Genomic DNA, 15,906 nt, shown 5'->3' with positions numbered 1-15,906 from the left:
GGGACACGCCAGTACCCACGTGCTGCACTGTGGCAGCATGTGGGGTGTGTCCACCAGGGAGGCCCCTCGGGACTCAGGGCTGGGACTCTCACGGGGGCCGGTCCCGCAGCTCCCGGAGGAGGGGGTGTCAGCACAGACAGGCGGGGCTGGGGGCCCTCCCAACACCCGGGGTTCTGGACAGCAACCCTGCAGGTGGGCCTCCCAGAGCTCAGCCGCAGGCCTGCAATGCGCTGCTGTCCCACGGGGGCAGAGGTCAGCCCCGCCTGGGCTCTCTGTCCCCGTGGGGTCAGCCGCCACCTCTGCCTGTGTGCTAGGACAAGGCGGTGGCAGAGCCGGTCAGCCGGCTGCTGGAGAGCACGCTCAGGAGCGGCCACCTGCCCTGCAAGACGGGGGCGCTGCATGGCCTGCTCTACGTGCTGGAGTGCGACCTGCTGGACGACACCGCCAAGCAGCTCATCCCGGTCGTTTGCGACCACCTCCTCTCCGGCCTGCGAGGCGCGGCCCAGTGAGTGGGGTGGGCTGGGCGGGCCTGGTGCGGGCTGCGCGGAACACCATTGTCGGAGCGCTGGGGTCCCTGCGGGTGTCAGACCCTGGGCAGATCGCGTGTGGGCACCCTTCTCCTGGGGACGGTGGCGGAGGTTGCAGACACAGGGATCCCACCCACGCTGGCTGGCTGCAGACCACCTGTGTGGCTGAACTTGGCCGCCATCCGGCATTTCCAGCTGCGTGAATGTCCACAGCCAGCAGCACGTGCTGGTGATGTGCGCCACCGCCTTCTACCTGGTCGAGAACTACCCGCTGGACGTGGGGCCCGAGTTTTCTGCATCCATCATACAGGTGTGCAGCCCCGGCCTCTCCCCCGGGGGCGGGACCGCTGGGAGAGGGTCGATCTGGGACAGGAGCAGGGTGGCAGGGGCCTGAGACGGCGCTTGGCCCGGACATCACCCTTCTCGTGCAGATGTGTGGGGTGATGTTGTCCGGAAGTGAGGAGTCCACTCCGTCCACTGTCTACCACTGCGTCCTGCGGGGCCTGGAGCGCCTCCTGCTGTCCGAGCAGCTCTCCCGGCTGGACGCAGAGTCCCTGGTCAAGCTCAGTGTGGACAGAGTGAACGTGCACAGCCCGCACCGGGCCATGGCCGCCCTGGGCCTGATGCTCACCTGCATGTACACAGGTGAGTAGTGGGGCCGACCTCCTGCCGCCGCTGCTTCCTGGGACACGACCGCAGGGCCCCGCAGTTCCGAGAACATTCAGAGTCCAGCGCCAGGCCGAAGTGCTGTGCTGGAGGCAGATCTGCCTGGGGAGCGGGTCTGAGGCTGGGCTGCTGCACCCTGGGGGCTGCCGGGGCTCCCTTGCCTGCTTTCAGGTCACCTCACAGTGCCCCTGAACTGCTGGGTGAGCTTGGGGGCTGTCTCCAAAGCCCACCCGTCTCTCAGACCCCACAGCAGCTCCAAACCGCCTATTTCAGGGAAGGAGAAGGCCAGTCCAGGCCGGACCTCCGAGCCCAGCCCTGCCACCCCCGACAGTGAGTCCGTGATCGTGGCCATGGAACGCGTGTCCGTGCTTTTCGACAGGTGAGGAGGGGCGCCCGCCACTGCCCCGAACTGCAGGGAGCGGCTGCTTTCCTGCGACAGCACCTGTGGTCCTCTCAGCCACTGCTGTCCTTCCCATGCACGTCCTGGCCGAGCACGTCCTGGCTCAGGGCTTCGTGGGAGAGAGCGTTTCTCGGACACCGGCACTCAGGAGTGTGGAGTTGACCGGCTCCCAGGCCACCTGCTGGCGGCCCACCTGCCTGGAAGGCGGGGCAGCACTCAGCTGTGTGGGTGTCAGGCACATCTGTGGGACCAGGGTGGGCTGGGCTCGGGGCCCTGAGCAGCGACAAGACTGCCTGTCGGACACGGCTGCCTTCAGGGATGGGAGCCTGTGGTCCCAGCAGCTCACCCGGTCACTCTCTGGGCCACGGGGCAGGCGCCGCCTTGGAACACCTTCAGGAGGCGTGTTTGGCAGACCCAGGAAGCGTTAGCCAGCCGGCACCCGCACGTCTGAGGGGCTGAGCCCCATTGCCCCACACTGTGTGCCGGTGGCAGGGTCTGCTCGGCTTGCCAGTTCTGGAAAGTGGGCCGTGAGCTGCCTCGGGCTTTTCCTGCTGACAGGGCTCCGAGTGTTGCCCCCAGTCAGTCCAGGGGGTGCGATGGGTGTGGCTCTGGGGAGGCCGGCTCTGCCGTACAAGGCCACCACTTGGCCACTGGGAGGCCACTGGGGCTTTCACAGAGCAGAGCCGGGCGCCTGGTCCACGTCTGAGAGGGCACGTGCAGTCAGCCTTCCCGCTCCACCTGTGCTGGGGAGGCCCAGGGACGTGGTTCAGCAGGCGTGGTGCAGGTGCTCAGCCCGCCACTCTCCGTGGCTGGCGGAAGAGCAGCGGCCCATGCGCTGGGCATGCGGGCGGCGATGGGCACGTCTGGAAGGAGGTGCAGGCCTCCAGTGCACACAGGTCTCCGTCTGCGCTGTCGGCACTGAGGGCTGAGTCCCCGTGTCCAGAGCATTGCCAGTCCGGTGCAGACTGCGGGGGTGTCAGGAGGCAGCAGGGGTACATGGCTGGGGGAGATCAGGTACAGAGAAAGCCCCCAGCTGCGGAGCTGCGGGGTCAGAGCTGGGGGCTGGCGGCCCCTGACAGAGCCCCTCCTCGCAGGATCAGGAAAGGCTTTCCCTGCGAAGCCCGTGTGGTGGCCCGGATCCTCCCGCAGTTCTTAGACGACTTCTTCCCGCCCCAAGACGTAATGAATAAAGTCATCGGGGAGTTTCTGTCCAACCAGCAGCCCTACCCGCAGTTCATGGCCACCGTGGTGTACCAGGTGCAGGGCCGGGGTCTGCTGGGCATGGGCGGGCAGTGCTGCTGCGGGCCCCCTGACGTGCAGTCCCCCCCACCCCCCTGCAGGTGTTCCAGACCCTGCATGGCACGGGGCAGTCGTCCATGGTCCGGGACTGGGTCATGCTGTCCCTCTCCAACTTCACGCAGAGGGCCCCGGTCGCCATGGCCGTGTGGAGCCTCTCCTGCTTTTTCGTCAGTGCGTCCACCAGCCCGTGGGTCTCGGCAGTGTATCCTTCCCGGGGCGCTGGGCTGGGCTAGGGGCACGGCCTGCCCGTCCTCACATGGCTGTTGGCATCTGGGTTGTGGCTCTGTGCTGACGCTGTGGGCCCAACCCCTGCCCAGGCCGCCAGACAGTGGGCGGCGTTCGCGTGGAGCCCCAAGTGAGTGAAGAGTTGACACAGTCGACAGCACGCTTACTGCACTGACCAGGAGGGGCCAGGTGGTGGGGGTGGGGCAGAGGTCCCCACAGACCCGCCCGAAGGAAGATCCTGTTCCCACCGCTGAGAGTGCTGGCTGCCGAAAGGGGGAGTTCCCCAGAGCCTCTGAGCAGACCACTGTCCTGGTGCTCGTGGCGGCTTTCGCTCCGTGTGCCTTGCGGCCTGGGCAGGGTGGCCATGCCTCTGCCCTCCGTCTGCGGGATTAGGGGGAGCAGGGGGAGCAGGAGCACCAGTCACCGGTGCGTGCGTGTGGGGAGCCAGGCCAGGTGAGTGCTGCCGAGGGGAACAGCTCCCTGGCCAGCCCCTCCTGCCTGCCCCAATCCGCCCCTACCGGGGGGTGCTGCCTTTCATCCAGACAGTGTGGGCGCCAGCGTGGGCTCGCTGCAGGAGCCGGAGTGGGAGGCAGGGGTTGCAGGCACGGCCCAGGCCCGCTCTGCCCGCCCGTCCGTGGGCCTGTGCCAGGCACCCCCACTCTGCAGCCGCGTTCCTTAACGCCTCCGCAGGCTCCCCCACGTCATCAGCAGGATGGGCAGGCTGGAGCAGGTGGACGTCAACCTTTTCTGCCTGGTGGCTGCGGATTTCTACAGACACCAGATTGAGGAGGAGCTGGACCGCCGGGCCTTCCAGTCTGTGTTCGAGGTGGTGGCCACGCCGGGAACCCCTTACCAGCGGCTGCTGGCCTGTTTGCAGAACGTTCACAAGGTGGCCTCGTGCTGAGCTCCTGGGGACACAGACAGTGTCGGGCTCAGGGTCGGTCGCACCTTGGGCTGCCGCGCTCTTGCAGGGAGGCCGCGTGCGGGCGTGCGGTGGTCGAGTGTGGGCTGAGCTTCGGCCTCACAGGAGGCACAGGCTGGCCCTCCCGTGTGCTAGTGTCGATGCCGGTGAGTGTGCACCTTCCTCCAGCGGCCAGCCCAGCCCTCGGGGCCTGGCCTCGGCTGCTCTCGTGTCCAGGACTCGAGTCCTCTTGCTCGTGCAGGTCGGCCGGCCGCCCCTGCTGTCTCACAGGCGCTGCTCCTGGCGGAGTTCACGGGGGTGGGGAGCATGGGCCCAGAGCCACACTCCCTTCCTGGTTTCTTCTCAGGACTTAAAGCTTAATTGTATCAGTAAAGAGATTAATTTTAAGGTACCTTTCTATGCCCGTGTGACATCTGTTCGGCCCCGCAGCCCCGAGGGAGCGAACACCTGGGCTCTCCTCTCCTCACGTTGCTCCCTCTGTCCAGCGGCTCCCGATACCCGACTCCTCAGCACGCCAACATTCTGTGGCCCCCCTCAACCCCTCCATTCCTGTGCTGTCACCTCGACCGGAATGTGGTACCAATTCCGGCACGGACGGCTGCCCAGACCCCGAGTGCAGCCCAACTCTCAGCTGTCCGGTGTGGGAGGCCCCTCCTTGGGGCGCTGCTGGGAAAGGGGCGATCTCCCGGGACATGCGCTGACCAGGCTGGCCACCTCATTGTGAGCAGCCTCTGTTGTACCCAGAGCCACTGGCCCTGACATCTTCTGGCTCCTGTCCCCAGCTGGCGCTCGGCTGCTGTCCTCCCAGGGACCTGCTTCCCCCAGGGCCTCTGTGTGCAGGGCCCAGACCTGTGCCTGGCCTGAGGGCCCCATAGGTGCACCCCTCTTGGACAAGAGCAAACTCAGCATCTGAGCAACTGTCAGAGACAGACGCCAGTGCCTCCTCTTAGCCTAGGGGATCCAGTTCATGCCGGGGTGGCAGGGCTCCACCTACGGGGCAGGGGAGAGACAGGGCCGGGCTGTGGCTGACTCTCCCTCCAGCTGTTGCCTGTATGCAGGCCCGAGCCCCTGGACTGGCTTTCTGTTTCCAGGCTCAGAGTAGTCAAAACACCCATGCACATGAGGCCTGGAGAGCCAGGTGGGCCTTGGCCTGGAGCTCGGACTGGCTGGGGTGGGGCCCTGCCTGCTCGGCACCCCTGTCCCCAGAGGTAGGCTGGCTGTTTGGTCAGGAGCTCCAGTGCCAGCGGGGCTTGAGGGCTCCACATGGCAAGTGCAGGTGATTTTGAAACCCTGGATGTCTGCAGAGGAGACGTGGGGCAGGGTTCCCGGCGCCTCGCCGCCCGCCGTGGGCTGCACAGGGCTTCCACCCCCTTCGGCTCCCTGCCCCTACCCTGGAGCAGCTCCCCTCTCCCTGCCTTCCCTGCAGGTCTTGGCCCGTGGCTCACGCACACCAGCGGAGTCTGTGGGCCCTCCTCAGGACAGTCCTTGGCTTTTCCTGGCAGTCCCAAGCAGAGCCCTGGCCGAGGGGCATGTGGTGGGGGCGTGGGCCGGGGGTGGGGGAAAAGCCTCCCCCCTCGCTCCCGTGGCCTCCCTGTCTCTCCTCCTGGCTTTTCCCTAGAAAACCCACCAGAGCGTTTGTGAGCACGGGCTCCAGCTGCTCAAAGGGCGGGCACGGCCCTGGCCACCACTGTTGCCCGTGAGATGTCTCACCAGAAACACTGAGAAAGGCCACTGTGATGCAGAGCTGGGACCCCCTCGGGGTTCCTACCCCTGGGCTCACTGGGGGTTTTAGTGGCCACCCCTTGTTTGTGACGTGGGGCCCAGCTCTGCCGTGGGTGCCGGCCCAGAGGTGAGCCTGTGCGGCAGCTTGGGACGGCTGTGCGCTAGTGAGCGGCGTTCTTGCCGCACGAGAACACGCTCTGCACGTCGGCAGAGGCACGTGTGTCTCAGGGCGCAGACATGCAGGGCCTGTAGGGGCAGCCCTGTCCATTCCCGCAGGACCTTCACCTGGAGCCCGCCGCGTGGGGGCAGGTGGCCTTTCCAGCCGCCAGTGCCCTTCACTGCCGCTCCCTCCCACATTGCCAGTGGCGGCGGCCTTTCAGGGGGTACGAATGACGCTAGACTGCGTCCAGGCACCGAGAGTGCGGCACCAGCAGGCTCTGCGCCCTGAAGCGCCCCCAGACGTGCCTCCTGCCGTGCGGTGGGTGGGTCGCACTCGGAGCAGCAGGAAGAGCTGGGCCGTGGGTCACCATGGGCCACCATGGGCTTGGTGTGCTCTCGTTTCGGAGCAGAACTAGTGTCTTTTCTAGCTTACATCCTCTCTCCGGCTTGCGTGGTCCCCCCCTCTTCAGCGAAGGCCCGAAACCGGCTGCCGGCCTGGAGAGACTGGAGTTGTTCTGTTGGGGAGGGGCCTGAGGAGCCTCCAAGGCCCGGACCACCCTGCACCGGCCCTGAGCTGTGGCCCACGCTCAGCAGGGAGGGGCCTGCTCAGAGCGGCGACAACTGAAGGTGGCCCTGAAGGTTCTGGCTGTGCTGCCCCACGAGCCTGTACGTGTTGATGCAGTGCCGGGGGCCTCCTCGCCTCGAGTGCTTCTGGGAGCACCCGGCCCTGGACAGCGACGCTGCCCGGCTGCAGATTCCGGCCCCGGCTGTTTCGGCCCGCTCTGCGCAGTGCGGGGCTGTGATGGGCGTGCGGGAGCCTGGCCCAGACCTGACCGTCCCCTTCTGAACCAGGTGGGGAGGACTGACCTGAGATGCCTGTTTAAGTTTTTTATACTGCTGCAAACACTGTACATTGAATTAAAGGAGACTTTAAATCCTGAGCTGTGCAAGGCCTGCTTTGCTTCTGGAGCATCTGGGCTGTGCCGGGGGAGCAGACACCTGAGCCCTCAGAGGAGGCCCTGAATTGGGTTGGTGGGGACGTGGCCCATAGACCCCGGCATGGTGGTCCTTCTGCCCAGCAGACTCGGGCCACTGATGCCCACTGGCTGCGTGATATGATGCAGTTACACGGGGACCACATGTGCCTGGCTGTGGGCCTGCTTCCACGATGGTCCAGGGCCCTGGAGGGATGGCAGGGGCAGGCTCCAGGGCTGCAACCTGCGCTCCTGCCCACCGGCCCAACCCTGGGCGCCTGTGCTCCTGGGCCGTGCTGGGTGGCCACTGGACCTGACGGGTCCTTCCACCCAGAGCGGCTGCTGCTCCCTGACCTGCCCCACCGAGATGTGTGTCCTGGGCATTGGCCGGCAGGCCCTGGGTGCCTGGGCCCTTGGCACTGGGGATCTCTGTCACAGATTCATGCCCATCCCGCACAGAAAGCTGCAGGCCAGGAGCTGTTCCTTCCTGGCAGGTGCCTTGGAGGTGTCCACTGACATCCCATAGGTCACAGTCCAGGGGGGGTGGTCCTTCCAGGCCCTTGGCAGGACAGTCCTGAGTCGGCCTTGGGGTGGGTTTTTGGACAGATGGCAGAGCCTGGGCCCGGCCTCAGGGCTTCCTGAGATTTTCTGGTGACTCTGTGTCCCTGCCCCCCTGAGGCACAGGGACAGCAAAAGCATTTGGCTGCCAAAGCCAGGTGGACAGGCCATGTGGCCATAAGTTACTGCACTCAGTTGCTCTAAACATTAGATGGGGGTGACTTCACCTCCCAAGTTCATGTTCTCTGCATCACAGTAACTCCAGGGCCTCTCACCCTTCAGAGTTGCCTAAGCTCCACCCCCTCCCCAGGCCAAGCCTGGACAGCTGACCCCAGCTGGCACACCTGCTATTTCCAAAGAGAGCCCCACGTACCCTGGGAAGCAGCGGCTGATCCCCTGGCAGGTGGGGCTTGTCCGCAGCAAGCTACAGCCTGGCCACCGTGGCAAGGGGAGGAAGCCTCTTCTCAGGAAGCCCCCGCTCCTGCCCCAGCTCCTGGAGCCCCCCAGCGTGTACAGGGTGCACGCCAGGCCTGGCCTCCACGTGGCCCTCGGCAGCTGGCTGGGCTCCCTGCACAAGGTGGGGGTCCGGGACCCAGGGGTGCAGCATTTGGCTGCTTCATGGAGCTGCCCACACTTGGGACACCACGAGCGTCCCTGTGGTTTCTGAGAGTTTCCCAGCCCCTGCAGCCCAGCTCCGCCTCTGGTTCGATGGCTGATGCAGTGCCCTCCAAAGCAGGAGCCAGGGTCACAGCCACCCCTCTAGGGGCCCTGGGGTTCCCAGTCCTTCCCCGAACTGCTGAGTGCGGGCCCAGGGAGGATGGGGCTCTCCTGGGAGCTGGTGGCAGGACCAGGCCTCTACTCAGGACCCTGCTGAGACACCACATGTAGCCTGGTCACCCACTGCCCTTCCAGCTGTGACTGCAGGGCAGGGGGCATCCCAGTGGCGGCCCACCCTGGGGACCTCCCGATCTAAGGCCACACCAGACTCCTGAGGGTGTTAGGCCCGGTCCCTAGGGTGGCTCTGGGGTGCCACCTGGCGGTTGGGGCCTAACAGGTGTGATGGGCTCGTGCTGACTGGCCACTTGCTTTTACCTGTTAAGGTTTGAATGGTGACGCCTGTAGGTGGCACTTTCTCCCTGTTGTCCCCACAGGCTCTCTTGCCCTGGTGTTCTGCCTGTGGCTGCTGGGCCGGGACCTCAGCCCTCCAGCCCCTGCCCCACTGGGCAGTCCCATCCCGGTGTGAGCTGTCTCGCTGTGCCCTTTCCCCCTCTGCTCCCACCACGGTGCTGGAGCCCCTGTCCATGTCCCCGGCCCTCGGGGCATCAGGACGAGCCTCTGTCAAGCCCTGAGAGGCCCCACGAGAGGCAAGGGGGCCCAGCCAGTGCAGGCGGCCACCTCGGCTGAGGGTCGGCACCAGGGGCCCAGAAGAACCCGGGAGATGGTGGGGAGTGTCGGGGGCTGCAGCAGGCTGCGCTGGCTGCGCTGGGGGAGGAGTGACCTCGTCCTTCCAGCCCATCACCTCACCCTCCCGGCTTCCAGGCTCTTGGCCCGTGGGGTGAGCTCACCTTTCTGGCCTCAGGCTTGTTGCCTGAAAATGGGAATTAGCAGCGGTGCCAGCCCTCCTCCGGAGAGCCCACACGTGGGCGGGGTGTTCACCAGGTCACCCCACTGGAGCGGGGAGTAAAATAGGCAGCCGGCCTTGGTGGGGGGTGGGGGGAAGGGCCTCAGGTGAGCAGGGGGCCCCGAGTGGAGATGCCGTCAGCACAGGGCTGCGGAGAACTGCCGGCAAGTGCGCGGTGAAGTCCAGGTGGTTGCTGAGGGGGTGACCAGAGGTCTGGCCCTTCTTCGCTCCCATGTCACTCAGCCAGCCTTTCCCAGACCCTCCCCTGTGGGCGCCCAGGGCGGCAGGAGAGGCAGGTCTGGCTGCCCCGGCTGAGGGGCCTGGGCTGAAGTGGGGCTGTCCGGGGCAGGGGGGACACACCCCTGCTCCCAGCTGCCATTGGCCTCAAGAATGGTCCTGGCTGCTCTGCCCAACCTGTATCACCCAGGCTGGCCGACAGCGTCCCCTTCAGGGAGGGAGGTGGGCACGCCAAGGGGGCAGAGCCTGTGGGCGTGGGGCATTCATGCATTTGTGGTCCCTGCTAGAAAGCAGGGGCGTGGTGTCCAGGGACCCTGCACATGGGCCGGGGGCAGGGGAGCCCCAGCACGCCCCCGAGGGTGCCCGTTCCTGGCTCGCTCCGCCTCCCCCCTCTGCCCGTCCTCCCAAGTCTCTCAGGGCCCCCGTCAGCCCCCCATCACCTTGTCTTGGCCCACCCCGACTCCCCTCTCCCCAGCCTGCCTTCGTGAGCTGGGACCAGGCTGAGGAGGGGGCTGTGACCTGGATCCCACCCCTCAGGGGCTGGGGCAGCCTGGCCCAGCGTAGGCGCCGGCTCCACGTGGCCTTGGCCATGGAGGTCTGGTGGCGAAGCTGGGGCCGCAGTGGGGCCGGGAGCCTGGCCCGCCCGCCACAATATTGATGGCCCGTCACAGTGGCCCTGATTCCTGCGCTTTCAGTTAAAAGGTTTCTGTTGTTGTAGCTTATGCAGTTGCTCTGTTGCTATGGAAACGTGACATCAAAATGACGTTTACCGTTTAAAAGCTTTTAACTAAATTCCTGCCTGTCAGATGTAGGCCCCATTTTGAGTGTGGAGCTGTCTTCCCGGAGCGGGGCTCCTGTGCACGGAGCGCGGGCCGTGGGCCGTCCCGGGCCCGCACCCTCCACCCCTCGGGCACCCCCGGCATGGCCGCGGCTGAGGTGCCCGTGCGCCTTGCGTCCCCACAGACGGAGAAGCACCGGCGGGCCCGCAACTGGACTGACGCCGAGATGCGCGGCCTCCTGCTCGTCTGGGAGGAGTTCTTCGACGAGCTCAAGCAGACCAAACGCAACGCCAAGGTGTACGAGAAGATGGCCAGCAAGCTGCTGGAGATGACCGGCGAGCGCCGGCTGGGCGAGGAGATCAAGATCAAGATCACCAACATGACCTTCCAGTACAGGTAGGTCGCGCCCACCACTGCACCCGCCACCGTGCCCACGCCCAGGACAGATGGCTGCCCGCCGGCCTGCCTGGGGCATCGCCCTTGGGAAACAGGTGGCATCCAGCCTCACCGGGCTCGACGGGGCGGACACCGACCACAGGTGCAGACTCCCAGTGGGCAGGTGGGGGGAACGAGGTCCAGCGGAGGCTGGGCTGGGACCAGTCCCAGCTGCCCAGGGCCTCTGCCAGCCCTTTCCCCAGGGCCTGCAAGCTGCCTCGTGGCCTGCACACCCCCAACCCAGGCAGGGGCCTGCGGACCTCCTGGCAGGCCTGGCTCCGCACGGCAGGGTGGCGGGACGCTGCTGAACAGGCCAGGGAAAGTGAGGCCCGAGGCTCGGTCACTTCCACACCCATGGAGCCCGCTGGGGACACGGCACCTCCCGGGCCTGGGCTGGGGACCATCAGGGCCGGCCGGGAACCTCTGAGTGCCCCGGAGGGTCCCACTCAGAGGAGGGGCCTGGTTTGTGGCAGGAAGCACTGGGGACCCGGCCCTGGCCCCAGCTCTGCCTCCACACGGCCCCCCAGGCCCCCACCTTGGTGGCCTGAGGAGAACTGCGGGCAAGCGGGCTCCGGGCCCGGCAGGGCAGGGTCCAGGGAGGGAGCGGAGTGCGGCCCTGGGCCTCGCACCTCGGGGCTCAGGGGGCCCAGGCCAACCCGCAGAGGGGCACCCAGTGCAGAGAGGGTCAGGGGTCAGGGCTGAAGGTCAAGCAGGAGCGAGGGGCTGGGAGTAGAGTGGTCCCAGTGCACAGGGCCCCGTGGGTGGGCTGTCAGGGCAGGGGCGGGCCTGGGGCTGCCCTGGGGCCTGCGAGTGCCCGGAAGTGAGGGGCTGTCCTGGGAGGCCCCACTGGTCCCTGCCCTGGTGTCTCCCCTCCCCCCCAGTGGTCACTAGGGTGGAGTGCAGGCTGGGCCCTGTAGGGTTGCCTCGGGCTCCACACGTCACTGGGGGGGGCCATCCCTGTGCCCCTCCCCGTATGGGCGAGGAGACGACCCCCTCGCTGGCCCACGGCTCCCGGCCCTCCTGGACTCTGGGGACATGCAGGCTCCTCGGGCCCTGGACAGCCAGAGGCTGTTTCCAGCCTCATCGGTGTGATGTTGTAACTTTGACCTCAGGAGGAGTGGGTCCGGACTCCGGCCCTGTCCGGACCCCATTTCTGACGCCCTGCCGGGCCTGGACCAGCACAAGCTGCTGGGGAAGAAGCAGCGGTGAGGCCCAGCTGTGGCCGGCAGGGCCCCCAGGGCTGAGCTATGTGCCTCTGCCCAGGGTGGTGAGGGGCTGCGTCACCGGCTCCCTCACCCCGAAGGCCTGCGGGTCCCAGGGCAGGGGTTCGGCTCTGTGCCTGTAGGTGGGCTGTGGGCCAGGGCCGCCTCAGGAGGTGAGGGTGCAGCCTGGGGCGGGGGGGGGGGGGCGCAGTTTATGAAGCAGTCAGGCCCTCACAGCGCCCGTCCGCCAAGGGAGAAATGGGCCCAGAGCAGGAGAGGGACTTGCCCGACCCAGCAGCAGGGCCCCAGCACCTGGCCGAGCAGTTCCCACCCAGGCTCACCCCCTGAGGGGTCCCCTCAGTTTTTTTCAGTAGCTCTTTACATACAGAGGGTGTCAGGATAAGGACGCCTGAGGGTGGCGGGCTCCGTGGCCCAGGGCTCGTTGGAACTTGGGACCACCTGTGCTGGGGGCAGGTCTTTCTTCTCTCCCCGAAGTGGTGGGCTGGCTGGTGTGGGGCCTCCGGAGAAGCGCCCGGCGGAGGTTGGCTCTAGGCCCCACGTCTGAGCGGCCCTCGGGCGGAGGATATCGGGGAAGACTGAGCAGCATGCTGTTCCTCGCACGCACGCCCTGGCCCACTCGGGGCAGGAGCTGGCCGGGGCTGGGGCCTGGGGGAGGCCCAGACCTCAGGAAGCCCATGGTCTGACAGGGGAGAGAGCCCCCCGCCCCGCCCCGCCCACCTGCCTTGTGCCTTCTTGCCCGGCCTGGCCAGGGCCGCCCAGCTCCTGGGCAGCCCCATGTCCGCACCCATCACCTCCAGAGGACGGCCGAGGCCCGGGGCCTGTCTGCAGGGAGGGCAGGACACAGGGCCCGGGCTGGGCTCGGGCCCGTGGCGGGCGGAGCTGGGCTGTGTAGATCCTCGGCCTGAGGTCTGAGTGCGGGGAACAGGCGGAGTGAGCGGCAGCCATGTTGGCGCCCGCTGCTGCCCCCTGGCACCTTCAGCCAATACGCTCTCCGGACGGCTCTTTGCCAGGCCCCAGGCATTGTCTATGACCCCTGCCTACAGTGGGGGGAGGAGCCCACTTTGATCCCCCCCATTTTACTGATGTGAAAATGGAGGCTCAGAGAGGTTAACGAACCTGCCCAAGGTCACACAGCAAAGTGGTGGGCACGAGAGACAGACTCGGACCGGACTGGTTGTGGACTGAGGCCCGAGCTCCCGACTCCTGAGCTCCCTCACCCCAAGGCGGCCTCCCTGGAAACACGTGTTCGCTGTGTTAGGATGTTTCACGTCTGTGCATCGCAGTGCACTGCGCCCGTGTGTGCTTGGCATGTATCATTACACCGCGGCGCCCTGCCCTGGCCGCCGGCCCCCCTGAAGCAGTCCTTGTTCAGTGTAGGGAGTGCGTATGCCGTGGCGAGGCGAGCGGACCCGCATTCGGAGCCGCAGTCGGAGTTGACCTGAGGTCACAGCCCTGCTCACGTTGGGGCTTTTAACGTCTGAAGCTGCCGAGGCTCTGAGTCTCATCCTTTCCAAGTCCAGGGTCACCTGGCCCCGGAGCCGGCTGACTTTTCTGGGGAGGCCCCTCTGCCCAAGAGTGGTGGCCGCCCACGCCACGTGGCCCCGGGCCCGGAGCCACGGTGCCCCTGCGGGCCGGACGGGCGGGCGGGAGAGGTCTGTGTCTCACCCTTGGCTCTTGTGTCTCGTTGCAGGAAATTAAAATGCATGACAGATAGCGAGTCCACCCTGCCCGACTGGCCCTATTACCTAGCCATTGATAGGATTCTGGCCAAGGTCCCTGAGTGCTGTGATGGCCAGCTGCCGGACGGCCAGCCGCCGGGGCCCTCCGCGTCCCAGACCGAGGAGTCCCTGTCGCCGTCGGCTAAGTCCACTCCTCTGTACTTACCGTATAACCAGTGCTCCTACGAAGGCGGCCTCCAGGACGGACGCTCCTCCAGCTCCTCCAGCTTACTGTCCCTTAAGTTCAGGTAGTATGTCCCCCCTCTCCCGCCGCCGGCAGAGGGGCTTCAGGCTGTCTGGCCGGCGAGCAGGCCCGGGGGCAGGGAGGCCTCGGCAGCAGGCTGCGCAGGAAGGCAGGTGGGCAGTCCGGCCCCGGGCTGGCTCTGTCTCCTGCTGCCTCACTTGGAGCTGTGTGGAAAGTTCTTGACCTCTCTGGGCCTCGGTCCCCTTCTGTAAGACAGGGCGATGTCAGTAGCTTCTCCAAGCACGGCTGGGAGCATCGGGGAGCGCAGGGCCCCTCACAGCCCCCTGGGCACCTGCCCTGCCTGCCCGTCGGCTTCTGCTTCTGGGCCCCCTCACCCCCAAGCAGACACCACCCTAGGTCCCTCTTCCCTGCCTTTGCCGGCCCAGCCCTTCCTCTCAGTGCCAGGGAGAGTGTGGGGCTGAGCCTTCAGAGTGGTCTCGCGACCTGGTTGCAGGGCTGTGCCTGTCCCCTCTCCGTCCGTCATGTGCTTCCTGCCCGGCGACCCTGCCCTCAAGCTGCCCACAGACAGGCAGGCAGGGAGAGCCAGGACAGGGGCCACCTGGGGCGGGTTTTCTAGGGTGAGCGGGAGTTGGCCGGCGAGCAGAAAGAGCAGGAGGTACGCGCTTGAGCCATGGCCCTGCTCCCCCAAACCCCAGTTTTCAAGTCTGTCAGATGGGGTGGGCAAGGGAGGCATCTCTGGGGGATCCCTTCAATTCTGACACCCCTGGTGTCGGGGCTACTGTTCGATCGGCCCAGTGCTACTTCCCTGGAGGGGACTTCTCAGCCAGGACCGCGACACCAACACCTTTGTGGACAGCCAGGCCGCATGACCAGGGCCGCTTGCCACCCCTGCCCGCTGCTCCCGGGGGCCCCGCCCAGGTCCCAGACTCACAGCAGCCCCGCGTGTGGCCCCCGGGCTCGGACAGGGGACCGAGAGCCCCCCTTTTCTGCCCCTAGGGTTGGCTGGGTCACTCCTCCGAAGCAGGGGACAGGTAGGGCCTTGTTTGTGGAGTCTGGTAGGATGGGGCAGCTCTCTGCCCACCAGGGGGGTCGGTTCAGCCGGGGGGCCCACCACCCACAGCAGAGAGCCCCAGGGAGGGCCCCGGCCTGGGCCGACTTCACCTCCTGTCCACCAGCGTTTCTGGTCCTGGGGTAGGACACCATGCCTCCATGGTCCCTAACCCCGCACCCCGATGCCCGTCCTCCTGCCCTCCCACTCTCGCTTCCAGGCAGCTGGGAAAGGAGGGGGCCCAGGACCTTTCTTCCTGGGACCTCAGTGTCCCCATCTGCCCGAGGCCAGCTGGGACTGGTGATCCCTGACTTCAAGGGGGAGCCACAGAGCCCAGCACCTGTCCCACCCAGGGGTGCCTGAGCCCTGCCACGGGCCCCTGCTGCCCCGCCTGCCCAGCCCAGTGTTTTGGGGGGGTCCCCATCCCAGACCAAGGGCATTTGTGTGGCCTGTGACCAGGCCATCGGGTCCCCGCAGCCCTCTCACTGTCATGGCCGCTGGGCACTGAGGGAGTGGCCAGGCTCCCTGGGACCTTCGTTCCCCGTCGGTGCGGTGGGGTCGCTGGAGGGCGGGGGGCCCTGGTGCCGGGCTCTGTGGCAGCCACTCACGCTCTGACGCTGTTCTCCCAGGTCGGACGAGCGGCCAGCAAAGAAGCGCAAGGTGCAGAGCTGCCAGCTGCAGAAGAAGAAGCTGCGGCTGCTGGAGGCCATGCTGGAGGAGCAGCGGCGGCTGGGCCGCGCGGTGGAGGAGACGTGCCGGGAGGTGCGCCGCGTGCTGGACCAGCAGAACCTGCTGCAGGTGCAGGGCCTGCAGCTGCAGGAGCGCATGATGAGCCTGCTGGAGAGGCTCGTCGCCAAGGCCAGCGGCTAGGCGGCCCCGAGCCCCTCCTCGGACCTGGGCCAGGGCCCCCCGGGGGTCTCCCCGGGGAGAACGCGCTCCAGTCCACTCTCCACCACAGTCACCGTCGGTGGTGCTGGACGTGGCGTTTGATGCTGTGTGTGTGATCCCTCCTTCCCGCCCGGAGGGAGCGGGGTCTCTCCCTCACCAGGGCCCCCTGCCCAGGACAGCCTCTGACTCGGGGGGGGGCCAGCCGCCGCCTCTGCCACCTCCTCGGAGCCCCAATAAAGGTGACGACAGCTGCCCGTGGCCTCCCGTTCCCTCGCGGTGGCGCAGTGCCTCTGAGACGGG

At 66.9% G+C, this 15,906-nt stretch overlaps 2 protein-coding genes across 7 annotated transcripts in view; both read left to right on the top strand.

The window, feature by feature from the left end:
• HTT (huntingtin) overlaps positions 1-4,430 on the top strand; it is a 106,970-nt gene extending 102,540 nt beyond the window's left edge. For all 6 annotated transcript variants that reach the window (XM_053672285.1, XM_053672284.1, XM_053672283.1 and 3 more), the window contains 7 exons: positions 315-505; positions 723-837; positions 959-1,172; positions 1,467-1,572; positions 2,688-2,850; positions 2,934-3,094; positions 3,808-4,430. In XM_053672285.1, coding sequence (XP_053528260.1) covers positions 315-505; positions 723-837; positions 959-1,172; positions 1,467-1,572; positions 2,688-2,850; positions 2,934-3,094; positions 3,808-4,021 — 1,164 coding nt within the window. In that variant the 3' untranslated portion in view covers positions 4,022-4,430. The remainder of the gene's footprint in view (positions 1-314; positions 506-722; positions 838-958; positions 1,173-1,466; positions 1,573-2,687; positions 2,851-2,933; positions 3,095-3,807) is intronic.
• Positions 4,431-10,156: 5,726 nt separating this feature from the next.
• Positions 10,157-15,688, top strand: MSANTD1 (Myb/SANT DNA binding domain containing 1). Its single transcript, XM_037126766.2, has 3 exons — positions 10,157-10,485; positions 13,438-13,713; positions 15,348-15,688. Exons 1-3 carry the CDS (start codon positions 10,232-10,234, stop codon positions 15,586-15,588), a joined length of 771 nt encoding a protein of 256 aa, XP_036982661.1. The 5' UTR covers positions 10,157-10,231; the 3' UTR covers positions 15,589-15,688.
• The last annotated feature ends 218 nt before the right edge of the window (positions 15,689-15,906 follow it).

Source organism: Artibeus jamaicensis, unplaced genomic scaffold, assembly GCF_021234435.1.
Source record: "Artibeus jamaicensis isolate MK-2021 breed Jamaican fruit bat unplaced genomic scaffold, CSHL_Jam_final contig_76, whole genome shotgun sequence".
Lineage (NCBI taxonomy): Eukaryota > Metazoa > Chordata > Mammalia > Chiroptera > Phyllostomidae > Artibeus > Artibeus jamaicensis.
This window is presented reverse-complemented; position numbering and strand designations above follow the sequence as displayed.

Coding starts and splice junctions, on each gene's coding strand:
- MSANTD1 (XM_037126766.2), top strand. CDS start 10,232: ATGGCCGCGGCTGAGGTGCCCGTGCGCCTTGCGTCCCCACAGACGGAG. Junction 10,486..13,437: donor AACATGACCTTCCAGTACAG/GTAGGTCGCGCC, acceptor GTCTCGTTGCAG/GAAATTAAAATGCATGACAG. Junction 13,714..15,347: donor TTACTGTCCCTTAAGTTCAG/GTAGTATGTCCC, acceptor CTGTTCTCCCAG/GTCGGACGAGCGGCCAGCAA.